This window comes from Gambusia affinis, linkage group LG12 (genome assembly GCF_019740435.1).
Source record: "Gambusia affinis linkage group LG12, SWU_Gaff_1.0, whole genome shotgun sequence".
NCBI classification, from domain to species: domain Eukaryota; kingdom Metazoa; phylum Chordata; class Actinopteri; order Cyprinodontiformes; family Poeciliidae; genus Gambusia; species Gambusia affinis.
The window spans coordinates 5,694,296-5,711,209 of NC_057879.1; the positions used below are offsets into that span (position 1 = coordinate 5,694,296).

The 16,914-nt window shown below is 40.4% G+C and overlaps 1 protein-coding gene across 2 annotated transcripts in view; it reads left to right on the top strand.

Annotated features, from left to right (window-relative positions):
- Nucleotides 1–15,915, top strand: part of LOC122840654 (unconventional myosin-VIIa-like) — a 30,148-nt gene extending 14,233 nt beyond the window's left edge. For both annotated transcript variants that reach the window (XM_044133202.1, XM_044133201.1), the window contains 26 exons: nt 41–304; nt 886–1,056; nt 1,161–1,229; nt 1,322–1,446; nt 1,547–1,673; nt 2,173–2,292; nt 2,373–2,546; nt 2,634–2,864; nt 4,175–4,345; nt 4,429–4,546; nt 5,476–5,602; nt 5,678–5,835; nt 5,919–6,097; nt 6,337–6,446; nt 7,262–7,407; nt 7,559–7,712; nt 7,835–7,990; nt 9,128–9,233; nt 10,607–10,720; nt 11,546–11,633; nt 11,922–12,028; nt 13,145–13,330; nt 13,455–13,571; nt 13,662–13,745; nt 14,842–14,961; nt 15,055–15,915. In XM_044133202.1, coding sequence (XP_043989137.1) covers nt 41–304; nt 886–1,056; nt 1,161–1,229; nt 1,322–1,446; nt 1,547–1,673; nt 2,173–2,292; nt 2,373–2,546; nt 2,634–2,864; nt 4,175–4,345; nt 4,429–4,546; nt 5,476–5,602; nt 5,678–5,835; nt 5,919–6,097; nt 6,337–6,446; nt 7,262–7,407; nt 7,559–7,712; nt 7,835–7,990; nt 9,128–9,233; nt 10,607–10,720; nt 11,546–11,633; nt 11,922–12,028; nt 13,145–13,330; nt 13,455–13,571; nt 13,662–13,745; nt 14,842–14,961; nt 15,055–15,147 — 3,615 coding nt within the window. In that variant the 3' untranslated portion in view covers nt 15,148–15,915. The remainder of the gene's footprint in view (nt 1–40; nt 305–885; nt 1,057–1,160; nt 1,230–1,321; nt 1,447–1,546; nt 1,674–2,172; nt 2,293–2,372; nt 2,547–2,633; nt 2,865–4,174; nt 4,346–4,428; nt 4,547–5,475; nt 5,603–5,677; nt 5,836–5,918; nt 6,098–6,336; nt 6,447–7,261; nt 7,408–7,558; nt 7,713–7,834; nt 7,991–9,127; nt 9,234–10,606; nt 10,721–11,545; nt 11,634–11,921; nt 12,029–13,144; nt 13,331–13,454; nt 13,572–13,661; nt 13,746–14,841; nt 14,962–15,054) is intronic.
- Nucleotides 15,916–16,914: the final 999 nt, after the last annotated feature.

Sequence of the window (16,914 nt, forward strand, 5' to 3'; positions counted from 1 at the left end):
TCCGCTACATTTCCTTTGACTTTCTGTTTCTTCTGAGTAGGACATTCGGGTGGCAAACGAGGAAAGCCCTCATAGTTCGAACCAGATGACGCTCATCATCACGCCGGCCTCTAACTCGGCGAGCCCCACGCCGTCGCTGGACGAGGAGGAGGAAGAGATTGATGACGGCTTTGACGACGAGAGCGACATATTCTCCTTCTACAACTTCAGCAAACGCCACTTCCAGAATGACGAGGACCACAAGCACACCGCACAGAGGCTGAAGCAGCCACTGCTGCACCACGAGGACGAAGCAGACGCCCTGGTGAGACGAGACCGTAGTATTAGCATCTCAGGGTGTATTCGCACCAGCCATGATTGGTCGACTTTAATTGAACTCTAGTTCATTTGTCTAGAACGTATCGAACTCTTGTTTGTTTGGTTGGTTGAGGTGGACTCTGGTGCGGTTCAAATGCATATGTGAACGTCAAGCAGACTGGTGACTGCTCCAAAAGCTGGAAGCAGACAATAGAACTGGGCCTTCTGGCTAAATGCAACCAAAACCAGTATGAGAGTCTGGAAAACAGCTCATTGTCTTCTATCAATGACAAAAGAGAAATCCTACAACCGCTATATTACTCCATTTCTGTTAACATTTTGCATAGAAGGAAGTTGTGCTCATATTTTCTTCTAAGGTGTTTCTCGTTTCCTTCAGTGGTTTTTGGTGCAGCGCCTCCCACAGGCGAGGAGGGCAACAGATTTCTCAAAGGGTTTAGTCTGTTTGACAATGCAGTGTGAAAGCGAACCGCGCCAGTTGAAAACGCAACAAACGTTGCAACTTTGCTCCCCAACCCAAACCGAGTCTGCTGGACGTCTGCCTCACATTCAGTGTTCTCCCTCCGCCAGGCGGCTCTGACCGTGTCCTGGATCATTATGCGGTTCATGGGCGACATACCGGAGCAGAGGCCTGCAGACTCCATATCTCAGCAGTCCAGCACCATCTCCCAGAGCACCCTGTCCCGCCTGCTTCCAAGCAGGCAAGGCCGGAGGCTGAGCAACCTGGTGGGGCTGGATCAGGTAAGCTCCTGAGAAACAAGAATTAAAAAAATAAATAAATAGAAGCATTGTCTTCTTTTTTTTAGTGGTCATTGTTTCATCTTTATCCACACATTTCTGAGCAGAAAATCCTGAGGAAGAACAAGAAGAAGTTTGGCGGCGGGAACAGAAAAGCCTCGGCCATCTTGGAGGAGGTTGGAACCATGTTTGTCTCTCTTCCAGTCGGCTCTTATTCTCGGTATTATTTGCGTTTCTTACTTCTTTGTTTGGTTCTCATCTTTTGCAGCCAGAGAACTTGACGGAGGACGAGGACATTCTGGTGGGAGAGAGCACGACGCTGGATCGACAGCTCACACAGCTGGAAAAGCTGCACATTATCGTTGGATATGGCCTGTCACGCCAGGGCATCAGGTAAAATGTGAACGCAGCTGGCGAAACATTGTGTTTTGGTGGAGAATAGCTGTGTTTTAAAAAAAAAATATATACTTTTGACCTTTTCTTGAACTTTTAGGGATGAGATCTACTGTCAGATCTGCAAACAGCTGGTGAACAACAGGAACAGGAAGAGCTGCATGCAAGGCTGGGCTCTCCTCTCCCTCTGTCTGGGGATCTTCCCTCCAACAAGCCTCTTCATGGAGGTCGGCAGTCTCTGTTTTGACACTCAGATGTGGTACTGTGTTCACTGGGTTTTAAAAAGTAGTCACTTAAAAGGGGTAATTAATCTCCAGTTGATGTTGTGACGGTGTCCTGGAAGAAATTGTTCACCTTCCAGCAGGACAAGGACCCAAAACATGTGGCTTGAGCAATTATATGACGACATAGAAAAAAATCACATGTATGTGGCATGATCTAGTCAAAGTCCAGGTCTGAGTCCTTCTGTTTTCTAATTTGAGTAAATCAGAGCTATTTTGCAAAGAATAGTTAAAAAAGCCGCTCAGGATCGCTTGCTCAGTAAATGTTTAGTTGGAATCTGTGGCATTTATGAATGAGTGAATAACTCTGAGGCGAAATAAACCAAATTATTGCTGTTACCTTTTTTAACGGGTAACTATACAAACGCCACCCCCATAGGTTTTCCACTGCAGAGCCATTGTTTCTTATGGTTCTTAATGTTTTCCGCTCTCCTCTGTCCCACAGTGTTTGGAGAGCTTCCTTCAAAGAGGTCCGTACGGTTACAGAGCGTACTGCATTGAGAGGCTGCATCGCATAGTAGCCAACGGAGAGAGAAAAGAGCTCCCCTGTTGGCTAGAGCTGAAGGTAAAGTCCTGTATCCTGATGAATTTGGCTGTAGAGTGACTCCTTCAGTCGTTTTCAGTCATTACCATCTATGATAACAGGCCGCCAACAACAAGGAGCCCATTGAGTGGTCGGTGACACTAATGAATGGTGAAACAGTCAAAGTGCAGCTGGATTCAGCCTCCACCTCCTCAGAAGTCTGCCAGGCTGTGGCTAACAAGATCGGACTCAAGGACACCTTTGGGTTCTCCGTCTACATCAGCTTCTATGAAAAGGTTCCTGGGAGCTTCTTGCATCACGTGGCTTCAGTGTTCCTACCTGCCTGTCACAGAGTTATATCGGTGCTGGTGTTTTGTCTCCAGATGTGGTCTCTGGGATGCTGTGGGAGGAACCACGTGTTGGATGCCGTTTCTCAGTGCGAGCAGGAAATGAGGAGGCAGGGCAGGGAGGAGAAGGATACGCCCTGGAGCCTCTCCATCCGCAAGGAGCTGTTCTCGCCGTGGCACGACTGCGACCAGGACGCAGTCAGCACGGACCTGATCTACAAGCAGGTCATCAAGGGCATCAAGTCTGGAGAATACGTCAGTGAGAAGGTGAGAGGCTGAAGACAAGCTTCTGTTTTCAGTATGCCTGAAAGGAAAAATTTATTCCTGCAGCTTCAGACTGGTGATAGAGATTTGGTTGAGTTAACAAATTGAATTAACGAAACATTGTAGAGCAGCAGATAATTGAATATTTCAGCAATATCTGTCAGATTCAGATACAAGAACCTAATTTAGAACAGAGGTTCCCAGGGGATTGGCGTTAGCATTGAAAAATTCAAGATGGCCACCAAGGTTGTCATGGACAGTTATTGCACTAAAATCACCCATTAGATTGGCGTGTCTGGTGTAAAATCACAACCTACATATTTTGAACTAAAGAAATCATATATGTTTTCCTGATCTTCTGTTTCCTTTTTCCTTTTTTGGCAGTAGTAGAAACAGAAAGTTAATTCCCCTAACAAGAATCTTAGCTCCGCTCACTTTAAACACATGAAACATGTTAGCATAAGCTGACGCTGAGCACATAAAAAAAAAATTGCATAAGCTAATGCTAAACCACTGAATATATAAAGAGAATTAGCGGAAACAAACGCTGAACCGCTAAACAAATGGAAGCTAACGCTAATCGGTAAGACGACCGTTGAGACTCACAAACGGCAAAAAAAATCCTCAGTTTCTGATTTAAAGTTGTGTGGACAGGATGACCGAAGTCAAAAACATATGATCCAAGTCTTGAAAACGGGTGACTTGGTACGGCAAGAATTGGTTACTATTGGCCTCTTGGTTTACAGTTTTGCTATAATCCATTTTCTGGGTAACTGCATCTATAAATATTCACAGCCTGAGATTTTGTTTTATGACCTAAGTCTGCTTTAAATCACTGCCATTATCCCTGACCTGTCTCCCGTGTTCCTTGGCAGACATGACCGCTGTTTGTTCGCTAATGTTCTGAGGCCTTAATGGTATTATACTGAGATTGAATTACATACAGTTGAACCTCATTTATAAATAAAGTGACTTTTAAAAGCAAACTGGATTTTACTTAGGGGAGTAAATCAGGCTGAATGCTTTGCAGAAGGTTTGACAACCATGTATCCTTCCACTTTACACAGAATACATTGATGTTTGTGGTTGATAAAAGGAGAGAAGATAGACATCGGACATGTGTTGAAAAGGAAATATTCACTTCTTTTTTTTGCCGGTTTAAAGACAGAAGTGCCATATTTATTGATATTTTTATTACGCAATAACTTCCACCGCTTGTTAAGCACAGCAAAAAACTGTCTCAGTCCATCAGAGACTTAAAGAAGTAAATCAGTAGATTACGTAATACATTAAAACCTTTCTGCATGTCTCAGGAGGACGAATACGTCCAGCTGGCTGCGAAGCACTACTTTGTCCAGTTCGGCTCCCAGGAGCCCGCCAGAGAGAGGGTGCAGAGGGTGGTCCAGGAGTGCATCACAACCACGCGCATCGAGAGCAGATCCATGACGAAGTGGATTGATCTCATCACGGCAGAGCTCTCAAAGGTAAAAAGACAGAGCAGCAGTCTGAATGTTGCAGACATCTAATCAGTCTGGTACAAGCTGAGCTCAGACTTCGGTTCTCGCAGGAGAGCTATAACAATGGGAGACTGCGGGCAGAAAAGGTGAAAGGAGACGTGGTGGACATCGCCCGGCAGAACTGGCCGCTCGACTTTTCCAAGCTTTACGAAGTCACAATGATTTCAGGTCGGTCGACGTAACTCGCCCTGTTAAAGACGCAGCTCGAAGCATCGTACAAGCAAAATTCAATACAGTGCAGAACATATTTTCTCTCTTAGAGTGCCTTCCAGAGGTATTTATGACCCTCCTCATTTTGCCATGTTCCTACTGTTACATAACGGGAAAGTTGGAGGATTGTCATTTCCACAAAAATAAGATCATCTTATGCTGGGTGAAACATAAAAGCAGTTTATGTAAAATTATAATAAATTGAAAGGCGCGATCAGTACTTATTGTACTTCTCCTGCCTATAATACTCATTATAAACTTTCAAATATATGTGAATGAGAACAAGAGCGAGTGTTTTAGTTTCTCTCTTTGCAAATCCAGACATTTTTCTTATTACAAAATTAGCCTGCACTTTAACTGGGCCATTTTAAACACATGACAATTCTTCGACATAAAAACAGTAAATGTCAACAAGTATTTTTGCTCTTGCCTCTACAACTACTTGAAGCACTTGACAAAATTAACTTAAAGTAACTTTCCAGCTAGAAACAGGAGCTTGTTTTAAGTCAACAATTTCTTAATATTGATTAAAAAGTTCTAGTTGTTGGTGAAATAATCTGCCAGTGGAACATTTTTCCAGATTATAAGTTAAAATCTCTTGTTCCACTTGCAGATTATTTCATATACAGCTAGTACTTTTCCATCAATATTAAGGAATTATTTACTTTAAGCGAGTTCCGATATTTTTGATGAAAAGTTACTTGTAAGTTATTTTTGTCGTATTTCTAGTGCACTAGAAACTAGACGAAGTAAATTTGGTAAGATTCTGTTTTTGCACCGTGGATTTCTGCAGCTCCTACAAAACTACCTCTGGCCTCTTCACTACACCTCCACAGGCTTTTATAATTGCTAATAATAACAATTCACATCCTGCCGTTCATCCGCAGGACCCCCGTTGCCCAAAAGCAGATTTTTTTTGGCCGTAAACTGGAAAAGCATCGTCTTCATGGAGAGAAGGGAGAAGCTCCTGCTGGAGATTCCCTACGTAGAAGTGAAGAAAGTCCAGATGGCGAGGTAAATCTCTATCTCTGCGGAACATTTTTCTTTGTGCGCTTTTTTGAAAACCTTTGCCATTTTTGACGCGTTTAGCGACAGCCACCAGTCGGTGAGCGTCGACACGCTCAGAGGACAGTACACCCTGAGGTGCCACGATGCGGCGGACATGGCCAAGATGATGCAGTACAACGTGAACGGGTTGAGACAGCGCTCCGTGTACGCTGTGGTTCAGCAGGACGTCCCCAAACAAGGTGAGGCGTCTTTAATTCCCACGGGATGTTTCGGGTTGACCGATCCGATCTCCGAACTCCAACGTTCCCGTGTCCGTCCGCAGACGATCCCATGTACTTGATCTGTAAGCGGGGCGACCTGCTGTTGGTGGAAAAAGACGGCTGTCCGCCAGACAGCGACTTGCTCACAGCCGTCAACCAGAGGACCAAAAGCAGAGGGGTGGTTTACAAGGACAAAACTGAGTTTCTACCGACTCTGACCGAACCCGCTGAGGACATGCTGGTAAAGTAACCTTCACCAATTTGGTTATTTCTTTACAAGATTGTCTTTCTGACAATATGCAGACAACAAGACGGCAAAGTAAGCCTCCCTGGATGGAAATCAGCACTTCATACAACTCTTTAGATCGGATGCTGACTAGAAAACCCGTGATGAAATTCTACCTACTATCGTAACCTCACTGGGAGTGTTCTGCTTCTTCTGTGTGCTGAAACCGATCCGCTGCCTCTCCCCCTCCACAGATCCTGCTCAGCCCGAGGCAGCGGAAAGCCTCCGTCCCAACCATCGTTCCTCTGGTCGAAGAGACGGTGGCTCCCGTCTCTCTGAAGGAGTTTGCTCTTGAGAATTTCAGGTAACAAGGCAGAATTTTTATGTTTAAAGTTTTTTGTCTATCATCTCCCCCCGCGGTAAATTCATAGTAAACTCTTTGGATTTAAATTTAAAATCTCATAAACAGAGAAAAAAGGCTGGAAAATTGGCTGGATCTGTTCACGTTGATGCATACTTTTAATCTGAACATTTTTAATGTGTTAATGTAACATAATGCAGGTTAACCAGACTACCTGTCTTGACCTAAAGAGGGACATTTCTAAATTAACGTTTAGAATTTCTATTAAACTTTCCTGAGTAGAAAAACTTGGAAAGCTGACAGTTTTCGGACATGTTTGGTTTGAGACAATAAAACATTTTCTTTGAAAACATGACTATTTGGGCAGTTGCCCAGGGCGCAACAGAAAGGGGTGGAGCACCTGAGAACTAGAAAATAAAATCCATCTTATCAGTCAGTTATCCCCTGATCAAGTTTGCCACTACTACTAGAGGTGTATACATGTGAAGTGGAGGAGGTTTCCCTCGTTTGCTGCTGAGCACTAAGAGGCTACATTAAAAATCAGATAATTTCTTGCCTTTTAATTGGCTGGAGTGTGGCAGGAGGAGGGGCTTACCCTGGGCACCATTCCTTGCAGAATCACAGTTGTGTGCATATTTATATTTCACGCTTACAAAGTTAGGCATAGTGATTGATTTTAGTGTCAGTAAGATTGTTAAAATAAAAAAATCAGTTGACAGCACTCATTTTGACACAAAAATGAGTAGCATCCATGTGTTTCAGAGAATCTCTGCTTGATTCTGCTGACCTGCTGACACCGTTTCGCCTTCCTCTCTCAGATCAGTCGGTAAAGGCGGCGGCCGTGGCAAGGCCGCCAACAAGGAGAAGCTGTGGATTTTCTCCAAGGAGCCCATGAAACAGCCACTCTTGAAGACTTTGCTTAACAATCCAGAACTCAGCAACATGGCCTGCAACGCCTTCATTGATATCCTCTGAAAAATAATATGCTTTTGTTTCCAGGCATTTAGGGTCAGCGCTTCACAAGCGTATTTTGTTTTATGAATAGTTTTCCACAGAACAATACCTTTGACTTATTTTAAACACGGACATTGTGAATCCTTGACCCGGTCTCCTACCCATCTTGAAGTACATGGGCGACTACCCCATAAAACAGTCTCGAAGTCCCACGGAGCTGACTGACCAGATCTTCGGTCCAGCCACTAAGCATGAGGAGCTGCAAGATGAAATCTACTGCCAGATAATGAGACAGATGACCACCAATAGTAACAGGTCTTCCTCAGTTGACACAAATCTGATTAAAAAATATATATTTAAAAAAGCTTCATAAACTAAAAAGTAAACGCATTTAATCTTTTGTATTTGTGGTTTGCCTTCTTCGACTGATCCATCAGGATGAGTGTGGATCGTGGGTGGCAGCTGATGTGGATGTGCACAGGCTTGTTCCCGCCCGGTCCCAGATTAAGGGCACACGCGCAGCGCTTCCTGGAGTCACGGCCCAGGGACCCGCTGGCTACCGGCTGCTTACGGAGGTTTCAGGCTTTTTCCAGGTCAGCCTCGGGATAATGTGTGATGAAGGATAAATCGGCGTTTATATCCTCTCACTTTATTTCTTTACAAAAAAAAAAAACCCTTTACCATTTAAATGCATCAAAAACCACCAAAGATCAAATCTGCTTAAAAAAAATAGTAAAAAGTAGCAGTTTTTGGGCGTGTTGCGGTGGCGTAGGGGATAGCGCGACCCACGTTTGGAGGCCTTGAGTCCTCGACGCGGCCGTCGCGGGTTCAATTCCCGGACCCGGCGACATTTGCTGCATGTCTTCCCCCCTCTCTTTCCCCCTTCCCTGTCAGACTACTGTCATATAAGGGACACTAGAGCCCACAAAAAGACCCCCTGGAGGGGAAAAATAAAAAAAAAAGTAGCAGTTTTTTTGTGTGACAAAACAAATTTCCATTGCGCAAATCGGCATTTTGACAACTTGATGTCCCCCAACAGGGTGCTACCAATCAAGCCCCTACTTCACTGACTCTACCATGTCTGGATTTTGAAGCATGCTAACATGCTGTTTTCTAAATAATTGTCTCTGAAGTCGGTGGACTTCGTCTTACAAAACTGCACAAATAATTTTCAAATCTAGACACAACCTGCCAGCTAATACAAAATGATTTCATGACAGAAAGGTTTAAGATGACTAAGGACTAGATTATTGAGCTATCTCTCTTGCTAGCTAGCTATGTAGCTAGCAAAGTAGCTATAGGTAGGTAGCTATGTTCTTACAAAGCTAGGTAGGTACATAGCTAGCTAGCTAGATAATATATGGGTCTGGGGCTGTGGAGTATGTTTTTAAATGTTTTCCTCTGCTTTTGTCCTAAATTTAAAAGTAGTCAAACCCCTGCCACTTTTTTTTTAATGATTTGTTTCTGATAGACAGTATCTCTAAAGGATAATAAAACAATGTACAAGAAGAATAAATAAAAACAAACTGATATTCCTTCAGACCAACCAGCAGAGGAGTCAAATCCTTCTTATAACTGCTGACTGTTTTACTTGTTTCCATTTGTGTTTTGACAATTTATCTTTGGCGATTTAGCCAAAAAACGGTTTATATTCTTACTTTGCTTCCATTTATCTGCTAAGACATTCTGTTTCGTCAGATTAATTAATCTAAGTGTTTTTGCCCCTTCAGTAAAGAGCCCAGGACACTTCCTCCCCATCAAGCAGAGGTGGAGGCCATCCAGCAGAACAGCACTCAGATCTTCTATAAAGTCCATTTTCCAAATGACACAGATGCTGTAAGAACCAACATTACTTACTTCTCAGAAATGTAGCTCAGTGTCAACGGATTATGTCATCATTTATAAAGGAGTTTTTCTTCATTTTTGGATTCATATTAAAAACTAAAAGTATGTCTTTTGGCATTATTTTTCTTAATTTGAACTCAGTTGTTTTAGTAACCATGTGGTTGCTGGTGTAATTTCTATGGAATCAAGTTGATACACAGTTTCAAGATCAGTTTAATGGAAACCTTGACAGTATATATATATATATATATATATATATATATATATATATATATATATATATATATATATATATATATATATATATATATATATATATATGAGAGTACACCTTAATTGAATTATTTCTATAGATGAGGACATCATACAGAGGATCTGGTCATTACCAGGTGACCTAGAAACGTAGCTTTTTCATTTGAACATATTCTGGGCTCTTTAGTGATTTTTATGCTTCATGTTTTAAAGGGGCAGTACTATCTAAAATCTTATTTCCTCATCAAAAACATACCAGGAGTGTTGACTTGATTCTTTCATGCATGTTTGAGAAATCTTTTAATCTCCTGGGGCAACCATTCAGCTGTTCAAAACACCTGGGCGGACTTAGCCCCGCCTTTCAGTCGAAGCTCCTCCTGCAGTTTCCGAGCTTCCACTTCACAGAGCAGCTCTTCCCTGTGACTCCCCTACTCAGCTCCTTCAGACTAGCCAGCAGAAATTAGCAAACACCTCCTGAGCTCATTATATAGGAGCTACTTCTCAGCTTAACGCCCGTAAAAACGTCGTTAAAGGATTAATAGAGGAGGAGTGTTGTGATGACTTTCTGAAGGCGGAGTTTCAGAAAGAGCAGGAGTTTCTTAAAGACACAGAGGCTCGATTTCAAGGTGTTAAATTGTGAAGTAAATTTTCTTTTAAATCATATTTGATATATACAGCATTTTTATAACAACTTATGGCAACATACTTTATTGCGCTATAGAATAATAATAACACATAATACTGCCCCTTTAAAAATATACATATATTAAATCCTGGTGAGGACCAGACACAGACACACCAACTCCTGGAATAAGGTTGTACTTTCTTTTTATTATTATTTTCTATCACCCCTCTTTTTTTTTGTCTAAACACCTGCATAAACACATGTTTGTGCTGCAAATGAAAAGATGTCCCTCGGCGCATCGGCTTCACTCACCCTGAAAACAGGAAACGTGTGGCTTTCGTAAGTCTTCACGGTGTTGCTCACCTACATTCAGTACTTACCACAAACACAGGAGAGAGTCTCCGCTCGAAAACGAACGAGGGAAGTTGACAAAACCGTGTCTCTCGTCAAAGTCTGAGCTGTGACATTGCTCTGTGATTCCTCACAGCTGGTCGAGGTTTCCTCCACCATCACGAACAGGGAGCTGCGCCACAGCATCGCCGCCCAGCTCTCGCTGAGCTCAGCAGAGGGATACGGCCTGTACATGAAAGTGACGCAAAAGGTGCGGCCGGGCGACAACTGTGATCGACAGTTTTTAATTTTTTTTTTCTCTTTCATATAGAATTTTGTTGATTTAAAGCTATAAAGTTGAATGTATTTTATTGAGATTAAGCTTGGTAGAGTAAGTAGCACGACTTTCAACTTTTATATTCAGAATTCATTCTTTTATTCACCCTGAATTAACTGCAGTTCAGGCAGTTTTCTCAACCGGGCCCCTGAAATGTTTTGTAAGAAATATCACTTTTATAAAAAGTTTTAAAAACATATACAAACACCCCTTCACTTGCCCTTCTGGTAAATAAACTCCCAGTGATAAAACACATCGAGGTTTGTGGTTGAAGTGTGAAACGCTCAGGTTTTAAGCTCTGCAGATGTAAGGTGATATTTCCTCACTTTTAGTATTCACAGCGCTTCGACTTTTTTCCACGTTTTGTTACATCACAATTGTTTTAAATGAATCTCAAAAGTCAGCCAGTACAAGAAATAAGTGCATTTTTATTTTACATTTTGTCTAATCATCAAAATCAGTAAGCAAATACACATCAGATGTCTTAATCAATGCGTCCTTTACTACTAATCAATGCAGATTTGTGGTGCATAGAAGCTGAAAGCTTCTTCTGGAAAGGTTTGTTATTCAGTGAGGTATTAATGTGTAGAATTTTGACAAAGGAGATCACAATACAATTTAGAAGAATGCTATAAAAGTGACGCTTAGTGAATACTTTCCGGTTGCACCATGTAATGTAAAGGGAAGTTTTGGTTTTAGAAAAGATAAAAATGTCTTATAAAAGATAAAAATGGTCCTTTCCTGTTTGCCATGTTGCAGATGATGGGCCTGGATGAGGACAAGTATTTCTTTGACAGTCTAAGGCAACCTCCAGATGTTAATAAGAAAGGGAAAAAAGTGAAAGAAGGTAAATGTCTTTCTGCGTCTAAAAAGAAATTTGAAAACCGTTATGGTGAAGCGATATGGCATTGAATGAGTTATGTATTTTTTTTGTGTGTATTTGAAACTTGGCTGTTATAATCTTCTGAGTTGTGTACTTCTAGTTATGGCAGATATGATTTATTTTAGTTGTTAGCTGAACAATTCATATTTATTGAGTGAATGAAATGAAAAATAAAACGGGAAATGTTCAGACAGAGATTGTTTACCTGTGTTGGGGGTTCTTCATGTTTGTAACTCAAATCTCGCTTCACAGCCAGTCAGTCCAACGTGCCGCTCCTGGTGATCTACAGAAGGAAGCTCTGGTTCAACGTGATCCCTGGAAAAGATCTCATCGCAGATCTCACTTTCCATTACCCGCAGGTACTTATTGCAGCTTATCACCTGGGTTTTTACTCGTGTTTGTACGACGGCGTATTAGGGCCGTTGCGGAAAAAACAAAAAACAAAAAGAGAGAGTAAGTTTCTGCCAGAAAACGCTGAAATTTTTAGGTTTATCTCAAAATTTAACGCAGTTGGAAAAAAAAAAGTTTAAAATTTTTTTTCGAAAATTTCAGAATTTTGAGATCAGTTCAGAAATTTTAAAAAACAAAAACCTGGAAATTTCTGAGTTTGAAAAAAAACTAGGGCTGCACAGTGGCGCAGTTGGTAGAGCTGTTGCCTTGCAGAAAGAAGGTCCTGGGTTCGATTCCCGGCCCGGGGTCTTTCTGCATGGAGTTTGCATGTTCTCCCTGTGCATGGTGGGTTCTCTCCGGGTTCTCCGGCTTCCTCCCACAGTCCAAAAACATGACTGTCAGGTTAATTGGTCTCTCTAAATTCTCCCTAGGTGTGAGTGTGTGTGTGAACGGTTGTTTGTCTTGTATGTCTTTGTGTTGCCCTGCGACAGACTGGCGACCTGTCCAGGGTGAACCCGCCTCTCGCCCGGGACGCAGCTGGAGATTGGCACCAGCAACCCTCCTGACCCCATTAGGGAAGAAGGGTGTAAGAAAATGGATGGATGGATGGATGGATGAAAAAAAAAATCTAAATGTAAAAATCAAAATTTTTAGATTAATCTAAAAGTTGAACATTTCCTAGAAAAAGCTCTGAAATTTTGAGAATTATCTCTAAAATTGTCTAGAAAAATTTTTTTTCACTTTTGAACCTTGGAAATATCAATGTTTTTCTAAACATTTTCTCAGATTAATCTTAAAATTTCAGGGTTCTTTCTAGAATTTTTTTTCTCTTCAAACTTGGAATTTTTCTTGTTTTTTTCTATAAAATGGCTCAGATTAATCTAAAATTTTCTTGTTTTTTTTCCTGGAAATTTTCAACTTTTAAAACTCAGAAATGCTCTCATCTTTTTTCTTGCAAATTTCAGATTTTTTGGGGCAGAAATGTACTCCTCCCTTTGTTTCTTTTGTTCTACCATGGCCCTGATAAGCCGTCTTATGTTTGGGATGCAGCGTGATTGTAAAACATTTCCTGTTTCTCCTCACAGGAGGTGCCCAAGTACCTGCGGGGATACCACACCTGCACCAAAGAGGACATGTTTAATCTGGGTGGGCTCCTGTTCAGAGTGGCCGTGGACTCAGACAGGTCCCAGTTTGTCATGATCCCCAGAATGCTGAACGAGCTGGTTCCTGTCGACAAAGTACAAATGATGCAGCCTGAAGAGTGGAAGAAGGTAAAAAAAAAAAAGGGCTTTACAGATAATGTTGTTTTTCTTTAAATAAAAAAATGGGGAAAAAAGCAGCCTCACGTTTAAGAGTTAATGATTCCAAACGTATTGTTCTCATGTCTGCCTTCAGAACATCATCTCGTCGTATAACAAGCAGAGCGGCATGACGGTGCAAGAGGCCAAAATTGCCTTCCTGAGAGTCATTTCGAACTGGCCAAACTTTGGCTGCTCCTTCTTTGACGTTAAAGTGAGTTATGGGAGATGGAGTGGCAATGACATTCTGAAGCCAAGAAAATTAATTAATTAATTAATTTTTATTTTTTTTTTTTTCCTGCAGCAAACTTGTGAGCCAGGGTACCCAAACACACTCTGGTTTACGGTCAGCAAGAAAGGTGTTAGCCTTATTGACCCCAAAACAAAGGTATGCCAAGTAGCTGTTGGTTGTTGTCAGTATTTATGCAGATTGGACTTTATATGAAGAAATTGAAAGATATTGGGACATTTTATGAGAATTTTTACTCTGTGGTATATATTTACTCTGACATCATTCAATGAAATTCATAATGTACCTAATTAGCCATTCTTAACTGAGAAGAGAATGTCTCAACTGGAAAGTAAAAAAACAAACAAAAAAAACCCCAACAACTTCTCACTTACTGATTATTTACCTCCAATCTGACAGAGCTCAAGCTAATTATGCAAAAATGTGGCAAAGGTTTCTGCGTCTGGCTGTAGAAAAGCCTTTATAGAAATATAACATGGAGCTGGAGCTGCAGCACAAGCTGGTTTAGCAAAAAACCACCTTGAAATCATAAGATATGATTTTTGAAATCATATCTTATTTTCCTTTAGTTTCACAATATTGTGCAACCATGTTTTGGTCTATCATACAAACTCCCTAACAAAATGCTAACAAGATGTGACAAGATAATGAAAAATAAATGAGGTTGAAATATTTTTAAAGGGGCAGTGTTATATAAAATGTACTTTTTTGAGGTATACGTCATGTTATTATGTTATTCCCTCATCAAAAACATACCTGGAGTGTTGCCTTGATTTTTTTTTTTTGTGAAATCCTTTTATCTCCCTCACTCAGTTCCTTCAGACTAGCCAGCAGCAATGAGCAAATACCTGGAGGAGGTGTCTGCTAAATTCATTATACGAGCTACTTATAAGCGAAATACCGGTAAAGATGTTGTTAAAGAGTTAATAGAGAAGCAATGATGTGATGACTTCCTGAAGGCGGAGTTTCAGAAAGAGCAGGAGTTTCTTAAAGAGACAGAGGACCAATATCAAGGCATTAAAATAGAGCTTCAAATTTCTTTTGCGTGATTTTTATAACAACTAAAGGTAACATGGTTACTTGATTGTGCTATGAAATGGCTCTACATGCCTAGAAAATACATAAAACTTTCCCTTTAAAGCCCCTGTATATAATCCTTTTTTCAATGAACGAGTTCTGTCGCTATTGGTTGTATTTATTCTTTTTTATCTACACAACTCTCCTAACATTTCAGGAGCTGCAAGTGATGCACCCGTTCAACCGCATCACGGACTACAGCAGCACAGGCAACATTTTCCAGATGACCATCCGCACCCTGGTGAAGGGCATCAACTTCGTGTGTGCAACCCCACAGGTGAGTGGGCAGAGGTTAAATGCAGATATAAATAAGGTCAAGTATCAACGGCCATCCATCTTTATTCATACTGGCCATTTCTTCCTGCCTCAGGCCGGGACAATAGAGGATCTCGTCAAGTCGTACGTCAGGATGTACGAGGAGCAGAAGATGATCTCTCGACCGAAGAACAACATGTTTCCCTGAGGCTTCATGCTGAGCCGCTCGGATTTCCACGCACTGTTATTCAGTATCTTTAAGTTTATGCATTTGTAAACAATAAATGATAATGCTGTCCATTATAAATCTTGCCCCTATTAAAAGAATAGTGATATTCAAATGTCTCTGCGCTATTTGTGTTTTTTTTTGTTTTGTTTTATTTGACACACAAACGTTGCCTTTTTGCAAAGTTTGAACTTAGATTAAGATGAAGTAAGTTAGTTACATGTGGCTCTACAGGGTCTTAACTCGAGTCTTTTTGTTTGTTTGTTTTTAAGTAATTAAAAACTACAAAAATAATAGTTTTTTGGGGGGTAGTTGATTACATGTTCCAGATCCAGTTAATGTCGTTACTTGAATTAATTTTTGTAAATATTAAAGTGACCCATTCAGCTGTGTTTAACAGAGACGTTTTAAGGCACAAATTACATGCAGAATCGTGGACCGTGGAGTTAATGAAGACTCTTTGGTGCAGTTCATTAACAGTGAACTTCATGCTTCTTTTTTTTTTTTTTTTTTTACTTTAGTCACATCAGTTAGGCAAATGTATTCATAACCTCGGTAGATTGCATTTGAAAAATAGTTTAATTCAAACAAGAGCTAAATTTATCTTGAATCTTATCTACCTGCAGAGATATACAATGCCAGTAGGGAAATACTGTTTTGAAAAATAAGTTTTTTATTGGTCTGATGAAAGCAGAGAGAAATAAACAGAAATAAAAGCTTGAAAACACCAGTCTTTGTGTAATTAATCTGCATAATGTTTTGTAATTTACTGAAATATAAATTAGTATGCTTATATACTAATTCAAATCAAAAGTTAGTAAACACACTCATGGTTTAGTGATGTTTATTTGATAGAAACTTACAGTTCCAATAATTACCAATGATTTAGTAAAAAATATGTAAATAAAGCTGTTATTTCTTAGCTTGACATGCACCCTGAATGAATTTATTTTAAATCATTGGGGTTTTTAACAAATGTGAGATTATGCTTCTGCCATAGCAAAAATGTTTTATCATAAGGCTTGTTCCCACATCTTTTCTTTTGCCAATAACTGTTGTGGGTGCTGTAAGCTTTATATACCATTATGATATTAATTTAGCAGTGAGTAATTTAAAGTAAGAGTAAGTATTAGATTTTACTGGCCATAAATCCTGGTAACAGTAATGAACTCCCTGCAATGTCTTGTATTTTGCAAAGCATGAATAATCTTTAAACTAACTGTTGCAAAAGCGTTTAACCAACATCCAAATGAAAAAAATTTAATAGCTTATGTTCTCCGTATTCACTTTTTATGATAGTAATATTCAGAATTTTATCCAGTAAAATTAATTAGCTGATGAGAAACAGAACTGTCTTAAAATGGATGTAGAACTACCATTTCTAAGAGTTTGAAGAAACACTTTACATTCCAAGATTTTTTTTTTTCTGATTCTTCTTTTTTTTCTTCTTCTTAGCTTGCAGCTGTGCTTCTTGGCTGAAGAAAGTTTTCAAAATCTCAGCCAACACAACAACTTTCCAGTCCTGCTTTTTGATTCTCAGAATCTCCTGACAGCTTGTTAAAATATTGATCACCAGTTACTGCTTTCCCTGGAAAGCTACGCAGGTTTCACATTGAGGTATGTGTGTGTGTTTGGCACTATGCTATAAATGAGTGGCATATAGACTGCTTATACAATCATCTTCATAGCCTGTCTAACCTTTTGCAGTTACTATGGAAACCTTCGCGTATACCAAAAAAAATCAGGTTA